This window comes from Anoplolepis gracilipes, chromosome 12, assembly GCF_047496725.1.
Source record: "Anoplolepis gracilipes chromosome 12, ASM4749672v1, whole genome shotgun sequence".
NCBI classification, from domain to species: domain Eukaryota; kingdom Metazoa; phylum Arthropoda; class Insecta; order Hymenoptera; family Formicidae; genus Anoplolepis; species Anoplolepis gracilipes.
In genome coordinates, this window is record NC_132981.1 from 5,160,501 (window position 1) to 5,185,201 (window position 24,701).

Genomic DNA, 24,701 nt, shown 5'->3' on the forward strand with positions numbered 1-24,701 from the left:
GGTTTCTGTGTGATGCAATTCAAATATGTAGATAATACTCATATAAAATATTTAAATAAGTTCTATTTATTACGTTTAATATTTACGTAAGATTGTTCGATGTTGATTAGAATATATTTGTAATTGCTCTATTTAATAACTTATTATGTATTTTTATGATGCAACTTATTTTGCGAATCATAAAAGCACATGTGATAAAATGTTAATATATTTAATATAAAGATATTTATCTACAAGATGTTTTTGCAAATGTATTACTCAAAGGTATCTTTTCTTTATAAAATAGGACTCATATATGTAATAATAGAATAATCTTTCTTGTGAAATTATGATTAGATTGCGGCGAAATTAATATGTATTTGTGATGCTTATTACATTCTAATGAACAGAAATAAGTATCTTAGGTAATTAAGAGTTGAGAGATTGTATAAATTTTGTAATTGTTACATGTTGTACGTTGTTATATATAACAATACTTCATATTTACATTATTTTGTTTATTTCTATAATAAGAAAATTTCTAGAAAAAAAATAATTATCATTTTATAATATAAAATTATGAAACAGAGATGTGAGCATTAATAACTATTTAAATAAAGAATTATATAATAGGTATAATATAATTATTTTTTCAAGGTAAATAACTTCTCGTGAATTGTCAAAAAAATAGATGTTTTAAAATATTTTATTTTCTTATACAATCAAATAGGTGTACTTTGATTGGAGTCAAGCGAAATACCTTTATTTAGCTGAATCATATTGTTAATTAATTACGAGGCATTGTTGTCTTACTTTTAAGTGCATTTTCTTTATATTCCTAAATGTAATCTTAAGATTTTGACCTTAGCCCGAATAATACAGTGATGAAGAAAATCACTATGTATGCGACACTCACTAGAATACCCATGTAAACTTCTTTTTCGTTTAGGGTATAGCCCTTAAAAATGACTGCTCTCATGGCTATTGAGGGTAAAGCCGGCGGCATGCAGTAGCAAACATAGCGAACCATCTTTGGCATTGCCTCTATCGGCCATATAGCTCCTGTAATTGTATTCAATTACAAAAAAGGTTTCATTAATATAAATTAATAATTCTATTCTGCATGAACTTTATCGATATTAGGTTTAATTAGATAAACTTTTGTTAGTTTTTTTTTTTTTCATATTATTGATCAAATCTACGTCTTTCATTATACATTTTCTTATGTGTGTGTGTATATATATATACACATAAGAAAATAAAACATATTTAAGGAAACTTTAGAATTAATTTTATATGCAATACTGCTAAATTTAATATTCTATATTGCCATTTGTGTAAAGTACAATACTAATAATATAAATAAAATACTAATAATATAAATATAAATAAAAAAGGTAATTGGTGTCAAAATGGAGAAAATATGGAACCTTACCGCTTAGCATTACTAGTGGACCAAAACTACCAATTGATGTATAATTTGCCATAGTGTGAGTCTTACATGTAACGGATATGAAGAAACCTGAGAATGTATTACACGATGAAAGATTAATTACATTAATTTTTTATTATTTATTAATTTATAATATTTTTACCGCTTGCGTTTCTTTTGAGACATCATGTAGAGTATTTACCGTACATTAGTCCACTAAGACCGCCAAGAAACATGAGGAAGAATACATAGAAATAGGATCCTTCACATTTTAAACCCCATACAGGAAAGATTAGGCACATTGTCACCATAACATGAATAAATATGAGAATAGTCTGAGTGAGAACGTGAGCTAGTAAGATTTCCCTGTTCTTGACACCTGTTATACACACTCACGTGTTATTATAGTAAAAACAATTGCAAATAAAAAGGAAATCGATAATTGGAAAATAATCTTATAGAAAAATAATCCCTGATTAAAATAAATTATATACCTTGAACCAAATTTCTGTCCCAAACACCCTCCAGCCGGTCTGAGATTATCAAGAAGGTGGAAAGTGTGGTAGAGAGAAAAAAAGGCAACCTAAGCAAGTGTAATTTTAGCAAAAAAATGATCGCGTTGATATATTTATTATTTATATGTATTAAGATTGCGTATATTTACGTTCGAGTCTATACGTGTATACTAACGTCATTAATAAACTCGGTGTAAAAAAATAGTCATAACCATCATCCATAGTACCATAAACCGTATCAAACTGAAATTGATTAAAATTTTATTATTTTATTTTTACTTTATTATAATGCTGTGCATTATCAAAAAATTATAACATAATATTATATATATATATATATATATATATATATATATATATATATATATATGTATACTCACTCGAATAGGCACATTGCCCAATTTTGACGGATATTTACACTCTTTCATCAAATCTTCAAAAATTTCAAAGAAACGTTCGTAAAGCTTTTTCACCATAAATTGTCCAATTTGCATATCTGTAACAAAAATCTTAAATTTTAATAACTCTGTCAATGAACTATTTTAATTAATTAGCATGCTGTTAGTTAAGATGTTTAGAATCTAAAATAGTTTGTGTCTTAATTGGATTTCTTTTACTCAAAATAATTTTCTGTTAAGTTACTTAAGTCTAAAAATTAAATTAAGCTTTATTATATCAAACGCAATATAAATAATATAAACATACCACCCATATCGAGAAATACGTCAATCTCATTGGGCAGAATGTCTTTTGTCTTAATGAATGCGAAGCCATCAATTCGTCTCTGTAAAGCTTCGGAAAAGTTGTGGCTAAAGTGCATTACGCCCACAAGATCACCGTCGTGTGCAGCATTAGTCGCTTCAGACATATCGTTATAATATTTCTGAAAACAAAAATATTAATAAAAATTTTTTTTTAATCAAAAATATATATAAATAATAGGTGTTGTAATATATAAAAAATATTTTTTTCATAAGTTTTACGTTAATAAATTTCAGATTTTATATCGCAATGATTCTCCGAGGAACATATATACATCCGTATTTTAACAATAGTATGATCATCGGTTTATATTCAAATAATTTTGCTAAAAGGAATAACAAAAACAATTTGTATATGATTGATTTTCAAAATCACTGAACCTGATTTGCGATAGAATTGCCATACTCGCGAAGAAATCTACAGCTGAGATTATGAAAGCGGCAGGTGAGGCTCTCTTCATCATACCAGACGCTGCCGATGTTGTTGCCGTAATCGCAGTTACCAGCTTCATAATTGATAATACCAATCGTTAAGTCTTTTGGATCACCACCGACCCCGACAAAAAATGTGGCGATTTGTATGAGTGGGAAAAACACCGCAAAAACTAAAGTTCTGTAGAAATATACTATTTATTATTATCATTATCGTTGTCACGTGGATCTCATGTACCAATCCATAAAACTGAATTTTTCAAAATATAACATATTGTATGCAATATGTATTGTACTGATTAAAAAAAATATGGCAAAAATTGAGATTAAAATAGTTAAAACTTTTTTATAGTTTATATAAATACACTCTCCCCATAAGAAAGTTAATTATTGACAGTTGACAGATACTTACGCATAAAAACGAACAAATTGAGTTATATTCTTTATCATTAAAGCCTTGAATCTTTTCAATGCTGAGACATTATATATCGATCTCGCTTGGCACTTCATGTTTCGATCCTTAACATAATTTATTTTTCTTTACATATTACTGATTTATATACATTGTTCTTTTTTATATCAGCAAAAATAGCATAAATTGTTTCATATATACTTTTATTCGTTTATAACTATCTTCATCTTGATGTAACGTATCATTTTCAGTATCTTTGACTTCTTGAACTTCGGAAACATTTTCATTCATTTCGTTATTTTGCGACTGACACAGATTTACGAACACCTCCTCTAAGGACGAACATTGAAATCGCTCTAGCAATTTCTGCGGCGACGATTCCGCCAACAATTTACCACGTCTCATCAACCCAATCTGCGTAGCATCAGATATATTAAAAATGTTTACCGAAATGAGATCAATAAAGAATAAAATTCACCACATTAGCATCTTTAGCTTCCTCGATATAATGTGTCGTCATTAACACGGTGATACCTTCCTCCTGAGTGATCCTAGTTAGATAGAGCCAGATGCTGCATAAAGAAAAAGTACATTTGAATACATTTTTCATCGGCATATGTGAGGTGTTCAAAGAGAGGAATTTTTTCAAAATCTACTTGCTTTTCCCTTAAAATTGGATCCAGCCCTACGGTAGGTTCGTCCAAAATCAGAAGTTCTGGACTGTGAATCAACGCAGCAGCGAAGGAGACTCTTCTTTGTTGTCCCCCGCTTATGTTTTTTATGAGACAGTTAGTCGGCGGCAGTTGGAGCAATTCCGATAGAAATTTCTGTCTCGCATCTTAAAAACAACAAACGAGATTGCATCTGTGTGTTTCGAACTAATTTACGTCACGTCATAAAATCTCGCAAATACAAACGAGATATTCAGAATAAAAATTGTGCCATCTCAAGAGTATCTCATGAAACTGAAATTTTTAGAAGCATGCAATATTGTATGTGGTGAAGCAATATATTTTTCTATTTCTACCGATCTCTTTGTCCTCGAGTCCGTTAATCCTGCCGAAGTAATACAAGGCTCCGCTCACGCTGAACTCTCCGACCAAGGAGATCTGCTGTGGCATGTAGCCCACACGAGGCCCAGGGATGCCGGAGCCCGGTTTACCTGGATGTCCTCCCAGAATCCATATGTTTCCCTTGTTGAGATTCTTAATTCCGACGATGCAGGATAATAATGTTGTTTTGCCGCAACCGCTTGGACCTAACAGTGCGTATCTGTTTTAGACAATATGAGAAAATCGAGTTGTTTTAACAATAGTTAAGTTTATAATTTAGATGACACGTGATATTAAATATGAATATATGCACGTAAATTGTAGATAAACTTTTCTTAATCTCGCGATAAATAATTTTGGTTATTAATTATTCTCAGGGTATTTTCATTTAAAATGTCATCTATTCTTATCTAATTGCATTTCGTGCCTTATCGAAGAACACGATTTCTTTCGCGATTTATAATCAGTTAATATGAAACTGACAAATGCAAATCGTTAATAAAATCATTGGTCATATTTTCTTACTACTTTAATCATTAAATACAAGTGAATGTAACGATAGCAACCTATTATCGGTATAGTGGTACATAGATATATAAAATCTAAATTTTCGAGAGTTTGTTTATGAAATGTCGAGAAATAAACTTAACACTATACTGCACATTGAATATATTTATTCGTAATGCTTAAAGTTTGAAAAATGTTCAAGTTTGTAATTACGTGATGATGTACATGTGTATGATTGTGTATGATTGATATATGTATATACATATAAAGATTTTTTTTATATTTGACGAATAACGTCCGAAATTATATAAATAATCTTATAAATCAATATAATTGTCTGTTTTGAGCATCTGTTTCAATTTTTTGGGAAACTTTTAGTTGCAATTAATTGGTTTAAAGTGAAACTCGTTAATGAAACTTAACCTAATCTTTTGTCTAACCTAATGAATAACTATTACATACATGGAACCTTTCGGGACGGTCATGTTCAGGCCGTCGAATATTGGTTCATCTTGTACATAATACTTGACGGCATTCTTCACGAGCACTGCATTTTCTTGCACCATCTTGCAGAACGGCGAAGATTATTCGTTCAGCGATCAAACTTTAACATATTTTTGTTTTCGATAATTTGAACGCTGACTAGTCTTCCTTAAGCGACTAGTATTTGATGATTATTTTTACAATATTTCTGTTTTGATATTCACGTAATACTACTTAATATATAATTTTAAACAATAGAAAATAACGAATTTAATTAAAAGGTATTTGCGTAAAAAAGAAAATGAATAACTAACACATATTGATATTATGTATTCAACAACTATATTTCGTTCCATTTTACGGATATCAGTCGTATTATTTACCATTTTCTTACAGAAATTACTTTTATATGATTGTACATAATTTGGATTATATCAATCATATAATTGGTTTAAAAAGTATATAAAATTCCATTTAATTTGTTAATCAAATTTTATGTTATTTAATTTAAAAAGAAATTTCTTTAATTTTGTTTAGCTAATATAATGTACATTAAAAAATACAGGGCAATTAAAGAATACTAGGATTTTAAAAATCATATTTAATTCAGTTAGTTAAGTAAGATACATTCATTTTGTTTATTTGATGTAAATTGGTGCATATTTTTTAATTAAATCTTGATTGGCTTTTGTTAAGAAGCATTTTTTTGATATTTTATTCTTTTTTTTTTTTGCATTATATTTTTTAGTGTATTTTTTATATTTGCTATATCTATATATTACTAATATATGCCACACTAATCAAAATCCTGTGTAACATTTTTTTCTGCTTCCAAAAGATACTTACGATGTATGTAAATTTTCTTCCGAAACAATTTCTTCTTTAAAAATATTTTTTCGATCACAAAAAGGGACAATTCAATTAATTATCAGAAATTAAGAAAAAAATTGTTTTTCCGCAGTCCACAGAAATATTTTCCAATTATCCTAAAGATTATATTGGATTAATATTGTCACACATAATTAAAAAAAAAATATATATATATATATATATTTATATGTTTGTATATGTAAGGTATTGACGAAAAAGTATTTACAAACGATAATAAAATACTATATATATTACAGGTTTAAAGAAATTTTAAAGGGTTTATTTTAATATATGCAACTATTATAAACATTCTCTGTTGATTTTATCGAGATCTGTTTTACAGTACACGCTACGCGAAGACTGAAAGTATTCTAAGTTTGCATACTGCTTTTTATTGTACATTGTCTGTTTACCTTGCTAGGGAAACGGAATCATTAGACGTTTTTCAGCAAGCAACACAGGCGACACAATGTCCATTAATGTGAGAAAGAACATTCGTTGTGTCTCACACTAATGGACACAGTATTACACTATGTCGTCTGTGTCGCTCGTTCGTGTGAATCACACGGGCGCGCGCGCGCGCACACACACACACACACACACACACACACACACACACACACACACACACACACACACACACACACACACACACACACACACACACACACACACACACACACACACACACACACACACACACACACACACACACACACACACACACACACACACACACACACACACACACACACACACACACACACACACACACACACACACACACACACACACACACACACACACACACACACACACACACACACACACACACACAACCATGTATTATTGAATATTTTCACGCATTTATGCATGACAGTGATATGTCACAAATTATTGGTTTCTGTGTTTTACAATTCACATGTAAATAATACATTAAATACATTAACCTTTACTTTGTTTTTTGTCATTTTCTAATCGTACAGGTGGGTCAGCAAATTTTTGATAAGTTTATTAATATGTAAAAGTGTTTTTAAAAATCTAGAAAAATTTGTATACGATATTTGAGCATTCTACATAAAGATTAAAATAATAAATTTGAAAAATAATGTATTTACATATATTTTTTTAATCGTTTTCGAGAAATTGAGGTTTTTAGAAAAATCACAAACAAAAATAGTCACCAGTATCAGAATAAATGTTAAATAAATTAAACTTATTACGTAATACTTATGTAAGATCATATAATGACGATTAATTTGTACTTGTAATTACTTTATTTAATAACTTATTATGTACAATTTTGTATTATTATGATGCAACTTATTGTGCGAATCATACAAACATACGTAATAAAATATAAAATATTTAATATATACAGATATTTATTTACAAGATATTTGTGTAAAGATTGATGCGCCGACAAATGCTCTCAGGCTTAACGTATAATGGAGAAAATATTAGGAATAAAAGTAAATCGTATTAAATGTGAGGAAGAACAATTTGGAATTATTTTACTTTAAACAAGAGAATGGAATGGATTAATTATTATTATTATTTAAAAGTATCTTTTTTATAAAATAAGACTTATATACATAATAATAATAGAATAATCTTTCTTGTGAAATTATGACTAGTTTGCGATGAAATTAATATTTGTCGTGCTTATGTGGTAATGAACGGAAGCATATATTTCAGGTAATTAAAAGTTGAGTCAATGTGAGATTAGAATCATAAATCACACGCGTAATTTATGAGGTTTTTTATACTTTAATTTCGAATAATTACGATCATTAACAATCTACAGGCAATTTTATATCACGATAACACGATAGTTATCGCTGCACGCGCGGACACGATTATCATTCGCTTAATTAGCTTTTCGTCTTTGTATTCATTCATATCGTCCGATCGCAATTTCATTAATTAGTCTTTCTCGCTAGTTGTTTATGTAATTTTACCGTAATTAAGAGTGTCGTAATATCAGAATTGTTCGACAAACATTTTCGAGAGAACATAAAGCGCGACGCGCAATGAAAAAGCTTCTCACGTATTTAATTTATTCAATTTACAAAGCGCGCACAGGTACTTGCGAAGTTTCGTGAGCGCAAATTAAATCCTTTTCATGCAAATACTCAATTAACCAGTATTTCGGTGTCTGTGCCGCAACGTGCGTGTACGCATGACATGAATGCAAGTGTATTATACGCATAGTCGGAACGCTAAGACGTATCAAAGGGATGGCGGCAGTAGCATAGATAGAACTTGTAAATTTTCCCGCGAAGCTCAACTTTTCGTTACGTTAAATTATATATATAATTATATATATCTCTGAATATTAATATAACTTTTCATCATCAATGTATGCATCCATCATTTGTCGTATATATAAATAATTTCAAATGTTGAAAGATAAAAAGTTATTTAAAATAAATATATATTTCTCTTGACATGATAGTTACGAATTTAATCAAATTAATAATTAAGATTATTATTTAATAAAAGAGATCTCTTAACGAAGCAGCTTTTTGATCTAAAATATTTCGCATTTCTTGATGTCTTTACTGATACTTGAAAAGGAATGTACTCATAAATGTCCCTTATTGGGCCTGATTTGGCCGTTTTGTTCACGTTTCTGACCGGTAATTATTTCTTTAGCAAATATTCTCCCTATTGGCTAACTCGGTCGCTTGTTTCGCTTTTATTAAACCCCGTCCACGATTCCTCTTCGCCGCATCTCGCCCGTCTTTCATTCCTGGCACGAGATTTTAATAAAACGCGATATTAAAGGTATTAAGTGCGCAGTCATCGTCTGGGCGGTAACCAGAGCTACGTGGTTCACAAAAGGGCCGGCGCGAATTTCTTGTGCTTCTGTCAAGCCCCTTGAACTCGCAACGATTATTGCAATTGTCATAACACGCAGGGAGAAAAAGAAAGAGTCACATTCCGAGTAGAGTTTTTAAAGCGACGATTGTCCGTTTGTTCGTTTCTGGAAACAATAAAAATAAATTAAGATATTTTTATCGCGTTAAAAATTGAAAAACATAAGAGAATAAAATCTCGAGAAAAATAAACATGACATTTTATTTTTCTATACATTTCAATTGAAACAGCTTTATAGAATTAAGAATTATTCACAATTAAATATCAAAATATAAATTTACGACAAAGAATCAACTTCTTTCTCGGATACAGATGACCTTTTCTGCAAAGAACTACACTTATGAAGAATGTTTTGTGGATGCGTGTGTAAAAAAATGAAGACTAAAATTGAGACTCTCTCTTAATTTACCTTCATGCTTGTTTGGCGTCAACGTTTGTGAACTTGAAAAGTATAAGCGCTGCATATAAACACGTACGTCTTGAGCATTTCGTGGAGAGGCGATTTTGCAAATCTCGCCGGGGGAAAATAATGCAAACCCGCCGTCGACCTCGCCGTCGTCGCGCGAGAATGAGGGGGTTCATGAATTTTTCAACCGCGCCATTAATAGATGCTCTGCGAACCGCGTGAAGAACGTCATGCCGTGCTCGGCGACGTCTTTGATGCGTCTAAAACAAAAAGAACCTGCCGCGGGGACACGTCGACCGAGGTAAAGGGGTCCGCCTTTTTTCCGTATCACCGTCACTCCGTATCACTCTCCTCTCCTGCGGATAAGAAACGACCGCAGACCCGGGGCCGAATGGATCGCCCGGAGAAAAACTCCGCTACCGCTCCTTCTTCTTTGACCCGTTCGCCATCATTCCTAGAAGCATCGCCACGAGGGAAACTTTCCGACGATAAAACGAGAGATCTCTTTTTGCTCGCCCGCGCCTTCTGTCGCCTCTGTCTCTTTCTCTTTCAGCTTGACTCGCGTATCCCGAGGTCTATAAATTCCTCGGCATCTTACCGCGCTTCGAGTGCGCGTCATTAATAACGACGTTGAGCCACCCACCGGGTCGAAGACGAGACCCTTGTCTGTGCACAGACGTGGCATTCCGCAAAAGCGACACTATAAGCGGTCGGAACAGGTGGTGCTCGGTTTGGTGATGCGATCAGGACTTAAGTTTCCTCAGCGCAAACATGTAGTCGACGTCGAGAAGAACGACGTTGGACAGGGGCAGATGGACGATTACAACGATAGTCGCAAGAACGATAGACGGATCATCAAGCAGAGTTCGAGTTGATTAAGTTATTACAAATTTTATTTTATTTTATATAGACTTGTCTATTTTAAATTATAATTAAATGTCATATTGTGATAAATCAGGATCTACAGTTATTATGAGATACAAATATTATATTCTATCATTTTGATATTATGTTTTAACGTCTCTACACAATATTTAGCTATTATAGTTATTTACATATAAGGTTGCATAAAGTGTTTTTCTTTTTCTCAAGTTTGATTATCTTTGATCATTGGGAATTGGTGCGTAGAAAAAAAAAAAAGAATTAACGTTAAACACGACCGATTTTCGATTCCATTTTCACGGCGATTATAGTTCATTACTGTGCGAAACTTTGTCGCGTCGCTCGTTATGAACCGTACTGCGATCATGAAACTTCGTTAATTGCTGGAGCTTTTTATGAGGTCCTGAAAACGAAAACGACAGCGCCGAGGATATATCGAATCGTTATAAAAAGACACGACGATTTATAGCTGACTTGGTTCATTAGACGCTATTCGCGATCGTCATATACTCTCCGGGAGTCCGTTCGCGATAATATTTCATGGCTTCATTATGTATTATTTATTTTCTCCTTCTGCATACTTAGATTTGTAGTTTGCACAAATTTTATGCTCGTTTCTTCCTTTTTAAAATTCTGAAATTTATTATTTTCCCATTAAAAGCGCGCAAGTTGTCGCAATTTCTATTCTCTTAATATGAGAGATTTTAAAGGATGATAACTTGTGATATATTTGATTTCTTCTGCTCTCTTTTCCTCCCTCTTCTGCCACATATAATTGTAAAGTTTTTAAATTTGCACTTTGCGTAAATATGCATTATCCTTCCAATTTTGAAATATCTCCGTAGATTATTCAAAGAAATATTATTATCTGTACTCCCATGTATGTATCATGTATTATCCGGAATATTTCCCTTACATGAGTATACGAATGTGCTTGTCCCGCTTCCTGACTATTTTATAGTGACTACTCTATCAGCACGAATTTTATGTGCGACGTCTCCGGAAGACACATCGCGGAATCGAGTGCGAAATAATTCACTTCCTCTTGTCGCTCTGGTTGGCAACCGTCTAGTGTCTAGTCTATGTGATCGTATGCTCAATTGTTATGCAGATTGAAGTAACACCGGTCGGCGAGAATAATTTTAGTGATACTTAGCTGAATGAAGTTACACGGATCCAAACTGACCTATAAATGATGTCATTTCCACTTTGGCGACCGGCTGTTGTTAATTTGTCGAACCTCGAATGTAAATGATATTTACACATGAATTAATTGACGCTTATAGTATTCTCATATATTTGAATGACAAATGTTATTCCGTTATTTATTAAAAATTTATTAATGATATTGGATTAATTGAAATTGCATATTCCTTTAATTTAAATAAACTGAAAACTTCATAAAAACGACATAACATGTATTAATAATATTATGTATATTATTAATATATATTTTTTGTGATTGTATATTTTTCGAGTCAGTTTAAGAATCAGTTTCATTTATGTGGAATATTATTGAGCGCGAGGCGTGAGAAAAAAAAAGATAGTCTGCTGTAATGTAGCATAATAGAATCGCGATTGCAATACTTTTCGTGAAAATATTATCGCATTTATTTTCGTCAGAAATAGACGGCTGTCACCGAGGCATCCGATATTTCTCTCTCAACGGTAATCAATTATACGACTTGACGTAGTTGAACGAGCGGTTGACGTAGCTGTGATGCGTCGAAAAACACAAAAGCGATCGCGTTTACGGCGGTCAAGGAAAGGTGCATTTACATAGCGCCGTCGTTGCGCAAACGAGGCAGCGAGAAAATGAAACGACTAATAAACGATGACAGTGATTATAATGTAATTAATCGATAAAGTGACAGAATCGAAGCTGATTTTGCCTGGCTAGTGATCCGATCTTGTTTCGCGACAAAGAAGCGCTCTTCTTCAACGAGTAACCGGACAAAGATTAATGACGTTACTTGATCAGATTACGCTTAATGAGCGCCCAAGCAGCGTTCTGTCCTTCCCTCGTGCGAGGAAGTGGAAAAATTTGTTCCTACATCCGTGCACACGATGAAAGGTATTTCTCTTCCGTGGCACTTTTTATAATTCGCGCAAGATCCCGCTAATCACGCGTCGGAAGAAGCAGAATTATTGCGAGATAAAAGCGGGAGAATTAATTTCGCTTTTATCTTTTTCATCTTTCGTTCTTTGGCAAACGTAACTCGCTTAAATTAGGAATTAGGAGTCGAGCATGTTCTAATAATTTGATGATGTTATTTGTCAATGTAAATAATTTATTTAAATTTCCTAATTCAATAATTTCTTACTGTATATACACAGTAAATTATTTAAATAATCGTTAGCATAATTTATCCGGGTAAGTAGACAAGTATTTATCGGTGTGTATTCGCAAAGTTTTAAATGTCTCTTCACTCGAAATATCATTCTTTTCCTTTAGTTCCCTTTTCGCTCTCTTTTATGTATTTAAAATTGATTATATAGATTATATTACAACTCATTTTCTCTTATAATTAGTCGAATATTTTTCTTAATTTTCCTTTTGATTTGACATTGTTGTAGTGAGAGATTTTCGATTCTCATGTGCGACATCAGTAAGGGTTAATACTGCATTAAAGCTCTTTTTCAAAGAGCCAATATCCCTTGCAACTTGATGGCACACTATGGCTCTTTCGACTCGCAGCTGGACGAGCGGAAGGGGAGACGGGGTGAGAGGCGGATTGACTCGATTTTCGATCCGTCGCTTTCGCTATCCCGGGGGATTTTGTCCTAGTCTAGTCAAGCCCGGCTAGCTTTGTGAACCGACTGACCGGAACCGAGCCCGTGGAAATTGTCCGACCCGATGTGGCGGAGATGCAGAGCGGAAGGGAAGAAGGGGATGGCGGGGGGAGAGTGGGGAGGGGGGCGAGAGTTTTTCTACCATTAAATCATCCGCTCTTTGTAGCCCTCTCACATATTTTGTTCAGCGGTTTCCCTTACGCGCGTGTTTCCGTTTCCGCGCTGATGCAGACACAGTTAAGCGTAGAAGTTAGTTACTTTCTGTAGAAGTATGTTAGCACGTATTCGAGTTATTTAGTTATCCGTGAGCTGTTGTGTGTAATATCCCCTTGATTTTACCTGCTCTCGTACGTAGTTAGTTTCTCTTGTTTAACGCGAAATGAGAGATGCAACGTATTGCCGGTATAGAAACTATTACAAATTCTGGGAATCCAGCTAATAGATTCTTTGAATGAAATATATACTATAATGCTCGCTCTAAAACAGTTTGAAATGGACTTTACTTTGTATACATTTCACATGCCGCAGGTAATGTGTAGTTTAAATTAGTTTCGGGAAAGGCTTAGAGAGAGAGAGAGAGAGAGAGAGAGAGAGGAAGTAGAGGATTTCTCTATCGAAAAGAGGCTTATTAATATATTTCTTTACAGAAGCAAACGGTGTACACATGTACATACACATATATTGCAAACACAATTGGGAATCTGGTTGATTCTTTTTCAGTTATCTCCCTCTTTGTTGCCTTATTTTCTGCAGCCCTCTTCTATCTGCATACCGTTCGCGTAGTATCCTGGGAGCACGAACGTCCCATACAAATTGAATATCTACGAGAAACGAAGCACGTGTCCCGATACTTTATTGCGCGCGCTTTTGTTTCGTAAGTTTGTTTTCGCTCGGACATGAATTAGCGTGCGGAAGAGACCATCGTAAGAATGGAAACGCGACGAAACTGCGGAATCTTCGTAATGTATTTTTAAATATGAAAATACTCTCTCTTCTTGTCCCCTATTTAATTATACGTTGTGTTCGGAGAATTTCAAAAGACTCTTAATATATATATATATAGGGTTGCAATGTGAATTTCCATCGCTCTTTTGCGAACCAGAAAAGTAAATCTAGAGTATCTTGCGTCAGTAATACTCTGAATATCCAATAATAACTTTATATATTATATATATATATATATACATATATCGAACGAGTGGCACAATGATCGAAAATAAGAAAGGTTTTCTTTTGTTTCTATATAAAATATGACTATAAAAATAGTCTACGGAAAAATAACTTTTCGACATTTCACTGTATTATTAGCTTACAGCTTACATAATTGTCCTAAATTCCACACTATTTTTCATCGAAGAATCCTTTCGAACCAATCTGATGTTATTTTCGCGAGATGAGTTTCAGCTTGAAATATTTAATTCCCTATTTCGATTCCGCAGTATCCACTCGAGATAATACATAAAATATCTCGTATTTCTCCATGATAAATTAGTATGTTTAAAATGTATATTTCTTGATTCTCAATCGAATTCTTCGTACACAGTTTCCACGGTTCCACGAGCAATCGTTACTTAAAAACGCTTTTAACCTGCCATTTCATCCTCGCTAGTTCATACTCGACGACATTCGTCGTCGGCTCGTTTTAGCCGTAAAATATAGCAAACTTTGCTCTCTTGTGCAAGTAAATAGGTCATACATAGCTAATTCAGAAACGGTGCTTGGGTTTGGTCGCGCGATGCCGGAGAGCAATATGACATTCATTGTATTTACAGCGGGGAATTACGCGCGCTGCGAGATCCCGACAAAGAACGCGTTATTTAACGCATTATTAATTACTGCGGCAAAATTGTTTCGATGCGCGGGGCGCATGCGCGCTATATTATTCCAATTATTATACCGTATAATCTGCCCCCGCGTTGCCTTCGGGCGTTCCATGCATATATTAAGCGGCCATAATGGAACGATTTTAAAATTCGCTGCCGAATTTTCGCCAATAATTCAGCAGCTCCGCCGGCCATACGGGCGATATGCCTACCTATATCTACCGTGCGCGAATATTCGCTGACAAGGAAATATTTGAATTATGTTGTGAAGAAAACGAACAGGCATATATTTGGCGATAAACGAGCGATGTGAAAATATTGGTAAATTTTTTTTTTTTCTTTTTTTTTTACATTATAGAATACCAGAAGTGAAATTTATCAATCATTCCACGAACAAATGATTGTCGACGTAATTACGTTTTTTCTCTTCACGTTTAGTCGGAAAATTAAGGATGTCGGACCACCCATCTGGCGGTTGCCCGATTATCATGATAAGCGCGCTATTACCAGCTCAAGACACGACGCGGGCGAACAGAGTAAACTCATTTATCGCTCAGCCCTCCTTTCTTTTTCTCGCCTTTACGTGTTCGCCGCGCGAGGAGGAACGGTGAAACTTTTTCATCAGGGCGGCGCGCCATTTATCCGGGTGACCCTTCGGCTAACGACACGAAACGAGCGTACAACCACGTCGTAAATCCGTCGCGGCCGGAAGCGCGAGCAATGATGGAGAGCTGGACCGGATGTTCGCGAGCAGCTCGATCATTATGAGTTTTGCGACAAGAGAGAATGATCGTGACAAACAAAAACGGTACTGGCGTAAAGCGACGATTTCGACGAAGTTTAAAGCATCGAAGGTCGAAGAGTATTTTTATAAAATTAATCAATAAAATTCGATAAACAATAATTTTTCTCGGTTATTAACAAAAATTTTTATCTATGAATATAAAAATAAAGTATTTAGGGCATACATTTCGCGGAGCTTAATTATTGGGATTTCAAAAAAATTCCTGTCGTCCCAACCGTCGGGATAACCGGAAACCAACAACGATGCATGATTCATGAGCCGGAAATTGGGACTGTGATACGTTATAATGCCATCGTCGCGCGTACACGCTGTCAAATATATGCCAGATAAAATACGAGAAATTTTGTTAATGTTTATAGATAAAAATTTTGATTTAAACAGTCCTGTGCAATATTATTCTTGGTATTATTAATATACCGTCAAGTGATAATACATTGTTGTATAGTATATGTTTCCTCTCTCATTTGGATATTTAAATATTAAAATCTCTTAATTTAACTTTATAAATTATATATGTAATCGTAATTTAATCCCGATGTAAATTGCACGAATATAAGCATTTGAATTTTTCATTAACTTGTATCTTTTTAATATAAATTTTATTACAGAAAAGATTGTTCTCATATAATAATTTCTGCATTCGATCACCTCATGGCCTCCACGTGGTTCACGTGGTTCACGCAACGGGTCTCGTCATGAGATTGTATCTCGGCAATCTTATGAATTTTAGAGAAGCAATATCCCCGCGCAATTCTCCGGCGACGATTCGGCAATACGAGACCCCCGACGAACTCTTTGTCGTTTTGTCGGGAGGAACGCGACAGGAGACGACGGTTGGTTGAATCGTCGCGTCGTCGAGAAAAGGGCCGCGATATGGTATTTGAGGAGCATCGTGTTTCTTCACCTTCGTGTCGTCGACCTTCGTCGTTTCGTTATCCAAACGTGGGAGGAGAGAACCTGTCGGGGAGATCGCTGGGCAACAGGGCGATCGACACTCTCGTCGCCAGCCTCTCGAGAAAGTGAGAATTGCGCGATGCGAAACGGTATGGTGGCGAAGGGAGCGGAAGATCGGGAAGAGGACGACGGCGTTCTCTCTCTCTCTCTCTCGATAGTTCCCTCGGGAGACGATGCCTCCCGTGTCACGATCAGATGCGCGCGAATGTGTGCATCAACTCTCCTCTTTCCCTGCTCGCGATTCTGTACTGCGTTTCGCTGCATGCACATTGGGATCACTCGTGCGCACGCGAATTTATTCCAATTTTTATCGCTCTCGACTTTATCTGTTTTTTTATTTCTAAAAGTGTGTTTGTTTGAAACATTTATAAGGGGTTATAATGACGCTTTTATTTCCTTCAGCTCTGTTTAATACTATTCAATACTTTAAAACAGATGGAAAGGGTTGAATTATTCAAATTTTCAACCACTGTTTTAGACCAAAAATTGCTTTTTATTTATAAGAAAAATTCTTTTTATATAGTAATCTAATGTGAATTTTATAATCTTTATCTCTCTCTCTCTCTCTCTCTCTCTCTCTCTCTCTCTCTTTCTTTTTTGTGGGAATAGTTAATGTTTCGACTAATGTAACGTTTTCTGTTGCGTTTAAAATATTTTATAATTATTTTTAATTTGAAAATATAAAGCTTATATACTCTCGACAGAATTTAAATATTATCATTAACGTTATTAAAGTTATTTAAATTCTTTATTCTTGTAATATTAATATATTTTATTTTTAAAACCCTTTTTTGCTCTGCATTCGCACTTCGTGCACAAAATGTTGTAAGATATAATTTTATCGTAAATAGTTTCTTGTTCTATAATTATCTTAATTCCTTCTTGACAGAACTCAAGTAGAATCATTTTACAATAGTCATCTTTCTTGTATCTTGAAAAGCTATTTGCAACATGATTACAAATTACGGAAATAGCGCATTTTACATGTTCTGCGCTTTCTTTTATGTAGATAAACTTTTTAACGGATTGCTTTAGCAAAATATTATTTGTGCACCAATATTATCTTGATTACAAATAATTATAAATAATAATGAAAATTTTATGTATTTTCACGAATTGAAAACAAATTCTCTTATTCTATACTTAATATTAAATTGAATTTAAGTTAAACTGTTATTAAAATCTTGGAATATACACCGTTTGATCTACAACATAATTGCGAGCATAAAAAATGATCTTTGATGTTTCTAAGCATACAGAATTATGCATTGATTGCGATATAATCGAACATGTAGCAAAGATTTGTAGGCACTCCGATAGGAAGCTATCAACGTTAAAGCGTTATTGCGAAGAGCGCTAGGCAACGGTTAGTCAAGCGTGGGATCGTTTGGAGTATCGATAAACAGTTAACGGAGAAGCGAGGGGCGATTTACAAATAGCGTATATTGATTTGCGTCCGCACACTTTGCCGTATGCGCGTGCAGGCATATCACGAGAGTGCATCGACGAGGTAATTAATAAAAGTGTATCCACGAGGTAATTAACAGAGGCAATCGGTAGAAACGCGATATTTTTATTACGGCATAATTAGAAATTGCGTAACGCAACATTTTACATTTCGTATGTGAAACGCAGTAATAAATAAATTACACCTTAATAAATAAATTAAATAATTTAAAAAAATTGCGCCTCAGAAGGATGAATTTTAATTATATTTATTTTATTGACAAGAATTGTATTTCTTTCGTCCTTAATTATTAATTTCGTGCCAGAAATGACCACCGGTATTTGGCAAAAGTAACGCTATCTTAATTGCTGTTTCAACAATAAGCCATTCAATTGTCGTTTACACCGCCCTGGTAATTAATGCGTGACATTGCACGTGCGTAACGTCACCACGTTTTATTCGGACTTTTTAGGCACTCGCGACGAAACTTTAGTTCGACAAATTCCCAACGGATTTGAACGTGTGCTCGTGGAGTACTCTTCCGAAGTAAAACCTTCGTGCTATTAACATCGGTATCCCCGTGTCACGCGGAGCGATCCGCTTTGCATACTGCCTCGAATTTTACGATGGCTCCGGAAGATCGCATTGCGTGACCTCTGCCGCTCGGGACCGTTCGGGGGATCATCGATCAATTGCCATTCGGATGCAAAGATAGATACTGGTGGCATAGAAATTATAGGATATAAAAAAAGATTATGTGAACTCTCGACGCACGTGTTATTACATCACTGCCTCCCCCCTTCCATTTGGATTAAACATATGAAGTTTTCTACAATCAAAATTGCACTGTGACAGTCATATCGTAAAATAACAACAGACGTTGCTCTTTCGCATGATGGAGAAAAATATTTCGAGATAAAAAAAATGATAATTTTTTTATTGTTATTATAAACTATATTTTATATAAAAGTAAAAAGCGTATACATTTTTTTATCTTGAACTTTCATAATCTGAAGAAGATGTAGTCTTTAGGAGAAATTTCTCATAACAATGCATGTATATATTTTATAAATTTCTCCGTCTCCACTATTTTCGTGGAAAATATTCCTTCGCAATCGATCTATGTACGTCGCTACGCGGTGCATAGTTCGCGTTACCTACATTTTAGCCAGAAGTAACGACGGACGGAAAAACAAGACGTTCCCGCGGGGTGCTTTATTCGACGTAAATGGAATTAACCGTTCGGAACTTTGCGCTTAAACAAACCAACCGGGATCGGCAAACAATTTCACCTAAATGTAACTAACTTGCTTGTGGAGACGAGCCGCCGCGGCCTCGTGGAGACTGAGCGCAACATCCTCGCGAGTTTCTTGTCGGAAGCGGAAAACGGAAAGACGGCGGAAAAGCGAAGAAGTAAAGGAGAAAAGATAGAAGGAGAAACGGCAAAAGGCAAAGCCGTACTAATTCCTCGGTAGCCGCTAACGACGAGGGAAGGAGCGACCGAACCGGGGGCGGGGGTTCACTCTTCAAGCAAACCTTTCTCTCTCTCTCTTTCTCTCTCTCTCTCTCTCTCTCTCTCTCTCTCTCTCTCTCTCTCTCGTGATACCCGGCGCTTTTTATCCACCGTGTAATCGACTCAACTCCCGATCGAATCTTTTGTTTTGTACGTACGACGCCGGCCAGTTCTCCGCGAGTTTAGAAAACGTTGCTCTCCGGCCAAGAGAGAAATCCTGCTAATTCGATCGATAATTGGTCTGAGCCCCACTCAGACGCGCCGAACCGATTAATTCTTTAAGACGAACGTTACGGAAGCTCACTTCTTTTTCCTAGATAGACAACATTCATTTGGCGTATAAAGGATTTCCTAATTTCCGAGAAAGAACGTCCAGAGAGAGACAGAGAGACAGAGAGAGAGAGACAGAGTTTGATGTGTCGTTCAAATATGATAAAAGATTTCTTCCATATACGACAGTTCTTTATCAAGAGATATTTCTGCGAATATTGAAGAGCAAGGATATACAACAACCTCGTAAAAATATGGCTTGTAATATCTTCTAAGATCTGTATATTGCCGGAAAAACGTGATGAGGATTGGCAGGTTTATATCGACCATCGCGACATAAGCATTCGGAGATCACGAATGCCAGGTAGAATCGCTTTAAATCGGTTCAGCGGAGCAGAGATATGAAATTTTCGAGACAGTTAGAATCAATGGAAACGATTTTACAAGGTTATTTTCCAGTCCGTCTTCTCTCTTCTCTTCTCTTCTCTTCTCTTCTCTTCTCTTCTCTTCTCTCTATGGAAGATTATATTTTTAAATCTCCTTGCTCTTCTCTCCACGAGAACAATCATGCAAGAGAATTTCTCCGGAAGAACAGCATAAGAATTCTCGCGATGAAGAGATCTGACAAGAAAAAGAAAATGTTCTTGAGTGATCGTCGGTACATTTGGCTTGTCTATAAAATTCCAATCGTAAGAACTTCGACGTCACATTAATTTCTCCAATAGAGATCGATACTAATTTTCTCGCGAGCTAAAAATAAAATTTCCAATCAGCTTAAATAATTTGAATAATCACCGAGGTACGTAATTATATTCTCGAACCAACATCTTTGACATTTGACTTTCACTCTCGTGATAGACGCGAGGTTTCCACCTACGAAAATATTCATTCGTTCTTTCTTTATTGGGCGCGCACGCAAAAGAAACCAATCTCCCGTATGTCAACACTCACCTACTTTTAAAATTATGGAACAAAAAGAACCCAGTTTCCCAACGACCGGGGAGACATAAATTCTTGTTATGCAGCGGATTCTTTCTAAACCTCCTGTTAAACTTTTTGTTTTAACCTACTACTGTCTCTCTTGTTTTTTTTTTTTTTTTTTTTTCTCTTTCTCACTCGTCTCGATGCTTTCACCGAGTATCGATCTCTTGAAATTTCTCTCGTAAAATCGGCGTCATACGTCGAGAGACAAACATATCGACACTGGGAATCGAGGAAGGGAAAAAGTTGGAAGGGTTGCGGAACAACGAAATGAAAGAGAGATAGATAGGTGGAGAGAATGGTGGTTGTGGGTCCACACAGAAGCGACGTGAATTATTGCGGGGTCAGGTCCGAAAAATAATTCACGTAGCCGCGGAACGGTTGTAAAAAGAGAATTAAAAACAGTAAAAATGTTTCTCTCTTGTAAATAATGTTGATTCCGTGAACGGTCTTTTTTTTTTTTTTTTTTTTTGTTTTTAATTTTTTTTTTTCACGTGTACTACTGATTTATCGATTCGGAGTACCTGTCATTAGAATTGAGTTGCGGGACACTCTGTGTAGGGCATGCCAGGCTTTTTAAAGACCGCGCGCACCGATATTGACGATCCTTCATGCCGGTCCTGTGCGGTTGCACGAGATGCCTGAAAACTTTTCAACTCCAACTGACTGAGAGCGGGAAAGAGAGTATGCGGTATGGTCGGCCGCGTCTCTTCTCCTCGCGTCGACTGAACGCGCGTCGGACGAAGGATAAATTTATCGGCGAGTTGGAAGATGAATGGCGCCTGAGCGCGCGCACGTCGAATGAAACAAGAACGACAGCTCGATCGGTGATAGGCATCGACCAGTTTCAAGAGAGAGAGAGAGAGAGAGCGAGAGGCCGCAGTTTTCCCGAAAAGCTCCGATCTTTTATGTCCGACCCGACGATCGCGACCGGCTCGAGGGCCGGGGTGGAGGGAGGAAGGCAGGGAGGGAAAAAAAAATTGTAAGCGCCCTCGAGGGTGCGGCTGGTACCCGATCGCATTACCATGGCAAATTCGCATATCGATACGCATACGAATAGGAATTTCCGTGGAGAATAGTACGCCTCGCCTCGCCCCTAACGCTCTGCGGTTCCGCTCGCGCGTGTTGCGGCCGCGCGGAATACGGTGAACGCATGAACCGCAGAAATATACAGAGCGGGATATCTATAAACTACGCGAACCCGAGTTTTCAATTGCTCCGTTCGTGTTTTTACGGCCGACCATCCCACGTCGCGGATGTATATCTGCTCTGGTTCGGCGACCTCCTCGCGTGCACGGAGAAATGTGTTTCTGTGTGTTGTGTGTGTGTGTGTGTGTGTGTGTGTGTGTGTGTGTGTGTGTCTCTCTCTCTCTCTCTATCTCTCTCTCTCCCCCTTCCTTCCCCTCAGATCTCTCCCTCGTGAACGGAGTACGTGTAAAGCATTACAAGGTAGCTGTAGCACAACAGAATGTCCGATAAAAGCGTGTTGTCAGATAATTCAGCCTCGTTGTGTTAAATGAAAAAATATTACTCTCTCCTCGTGTGCATTTGTGTTTTCGAGAGATATTAATTAAGGCGGGAACTAAATTGGAAAAACTACCGATAAATCTCCGTGAAATTCAATAACTAATCGTTTAATTCATATAAGTAATTAAACAGGAGATGCAAGCTTCTCTCGAAAAAATTGTTATATTTTAACAAAAGTTATTATTTTTTGTTATCAGATTGTTATTAATATATATATATATATATATCCAGAACTTGATGTCTATTATTACACACATATATATGTATGTAATAATTGCCAATTATATATATTTATAAATTAGTTAAATTTAGAAAATAGTTAATTCATTGCATTCTCGAAAATCAAGATACATCTTCTACTATTCAAGCAGTGAGATAGCATAGACATTTTTCCAGCACGTTCAATATGTTCGTGACATCGTGTCTGCATAGTTCGCACGCCACGTTTCTCAATCGTCGAATCCAGAGAGCAGCCCCGGCGTTGCGACGTCGCGAAGGGCGACGGTTTTCAATTCCATCCTGCCCGCTCTTATGACTGACAGGTATTTACCGGATAACCGGCTGCTGCCTACGGGAGGATGTGGCGTCAGGTGGAATCGCAAAAGCGACCACCGCAAAACTATATCGACCTGGCTGGATGCACGCCATCGAGAAGACATCGTTTCCCCGCCCCTCCCCCCCCTCTCTCTCTCTCTCTCTCTCTCTCTCTCTCTCTTCTCTCATTCTCTTTTTCTCTTTCTCTTTTGAACGTGATCGACAAAAAGAGCCCGGGAATAAAACGCCACGGGTGTATATCCGTTCAAAAGTTGGTCCAGATAGGCGGAATTAAAATGCCCCGCGGGCACGCGAATTTTTAACTGTTTCGACCGTTTCGCTTGTTTAAAAACTCACAGATCTCGCTCGCTTGGCCGGCGCATCGACTTCTAAATAACGGCCGCGAACATAAACGTTCTGTCGCGCGTGCAACCCGAATGTCACGCCGCTTTCACGAAATCTGCCGTTGACACCGCGTCGTCCGGGCGATCCATCGGCAGGTTTTCCACACATATACATGCATTATTAACGAAGCATTTCGAAAAAAAAAAAATATATATATATATATATATAAATTTTCTGTACGCGCACATGAACTAATCATTTTTAACAGAAAACTTTTTTTATCGGCACGTGCGACGTATTCATGTCATGGAGAATGGAAACATTTGCGGAAAAAGCCAATATCGGTTGATCTCTCTCTTTCCCTCTCTTGTTCCGCGCAAAAATTTTCTCTCCGCTCGAATGAATAACAACCCGACTTTCAACGATTTTCATCGTTCTCCTGAAGAACAGCTGGTCCAAGCTGAATCCTCGAACGTGCTCTCCTTCCGTTCACGTGAATCTCGTCGAGTCGTGAGAAAATCATCGGACAAGCTGTCGCAGTCGTCGCTCTTACATCGATCAAAAAATCAATCGCAATTTAAATCAGAACGATATATTGAACGCAGAAATCCGACCTTGTTTGTGAAATTTTTCCAAAGAAATCGGGTTTTTCTGCATTTTATTAAAAAACGATAACGCTCGACGTTCTAGAAAAATTGTATTAATTTTTAATATTTCGACTGTAATATTAAATTAACTTTATTAAATAAATGATAAAATTTGCGCTTAAAAACTGATTATCGTTTTGAAACGTGTGTATGTACATACGCGTTTGCAATATATTTGCGAGCTCACTTCTTATTCTATCGATCTCGTCCATTTTTAGCTACAGATATACAATTTCCGTGGAGAAGCGCGCCTCGTAGATGCAAGGCATTGTGTAATTCTGGACGAGAAAGCCGGTACGCGCGCGGATTAAACGAGGAGCTTGCCGAGAAACTCCTCGCGCACATCTCCAGGATCTCTCTCCATGGAAAATGCATTCCGACTGCATTATGCTCTCTCTCCCCCCCCTCTCTCTCTCTCTCTCTCTCTCTCTCTCGCGCGCGCGCGCGC

The 24,701-nt window shown here is 36.1% G+C and overlaps 2 protein-coding genes across 6 annotated transcripts in view; one reads left to right on the forward strand and one right to left on the reverse strand.

Moving 5' to 3' along the window:
- The window catches only part of LOC140671824 (spondin-1), a 213,173-nt gene that overhangs the window by 110,815 nt on the left and 77,657 nt on the right, over window positions 1–24,701 (forward strand). The gene's annotated exons all lie outside the window — the stretch shown is intronic.
- On the reverse strand, window positions 680–6,585 carry LOC140671821 (ABC transporter G family member 23-like). 5 transcript variants are annotated; one of them, XM_072903447.1, is made up of 15 exons: window positions 6,420–6,585; window positions 5,553–5,694; window positions 4,559–4,803; window positions 4,192–4,369; window positions 4,010–4,103; window positions 3,733–3,945; window positions 3,532–3,638; window positions 3,069–3,300; window positions 2,632–2,809; window positions 2,307–2,422; window positions 2,102–2,169; window positions 1,906–1,994; window positions 1,614–1,790; window positions 1,415–1,501; window positions 680–1,041 (listed from the first exon to the last, which is right to left on the reverse strand). In XM_072903447.1, exons 2-15 carry the CDS (start codon window positions 5,654–5,656, stop codon window positions 830–832), a joined length of 2,100 nt encoding a protein of 699 aa, XP_072759548.1. In that variant the 5' UTR covers window positions 5,657–5,694; window positions 6,420–6,585; the 3' UTR covers window positions 680–829. The 5 variants fall into 5 exon arrangements, with proteins under 5 accessions (XP_072759548.1, XP_072759549.1, XP_072759551.1 ...); XM_072903448.1 differs by lacking the exon at window positions 1,614–1,790; XM_072903449.1 differs by lacking the exon at window positions 6,420–6,585 and having other exon boundaries at window positions 683–1,041; window positions 4,559–4,789; window positions 5,553–5,652.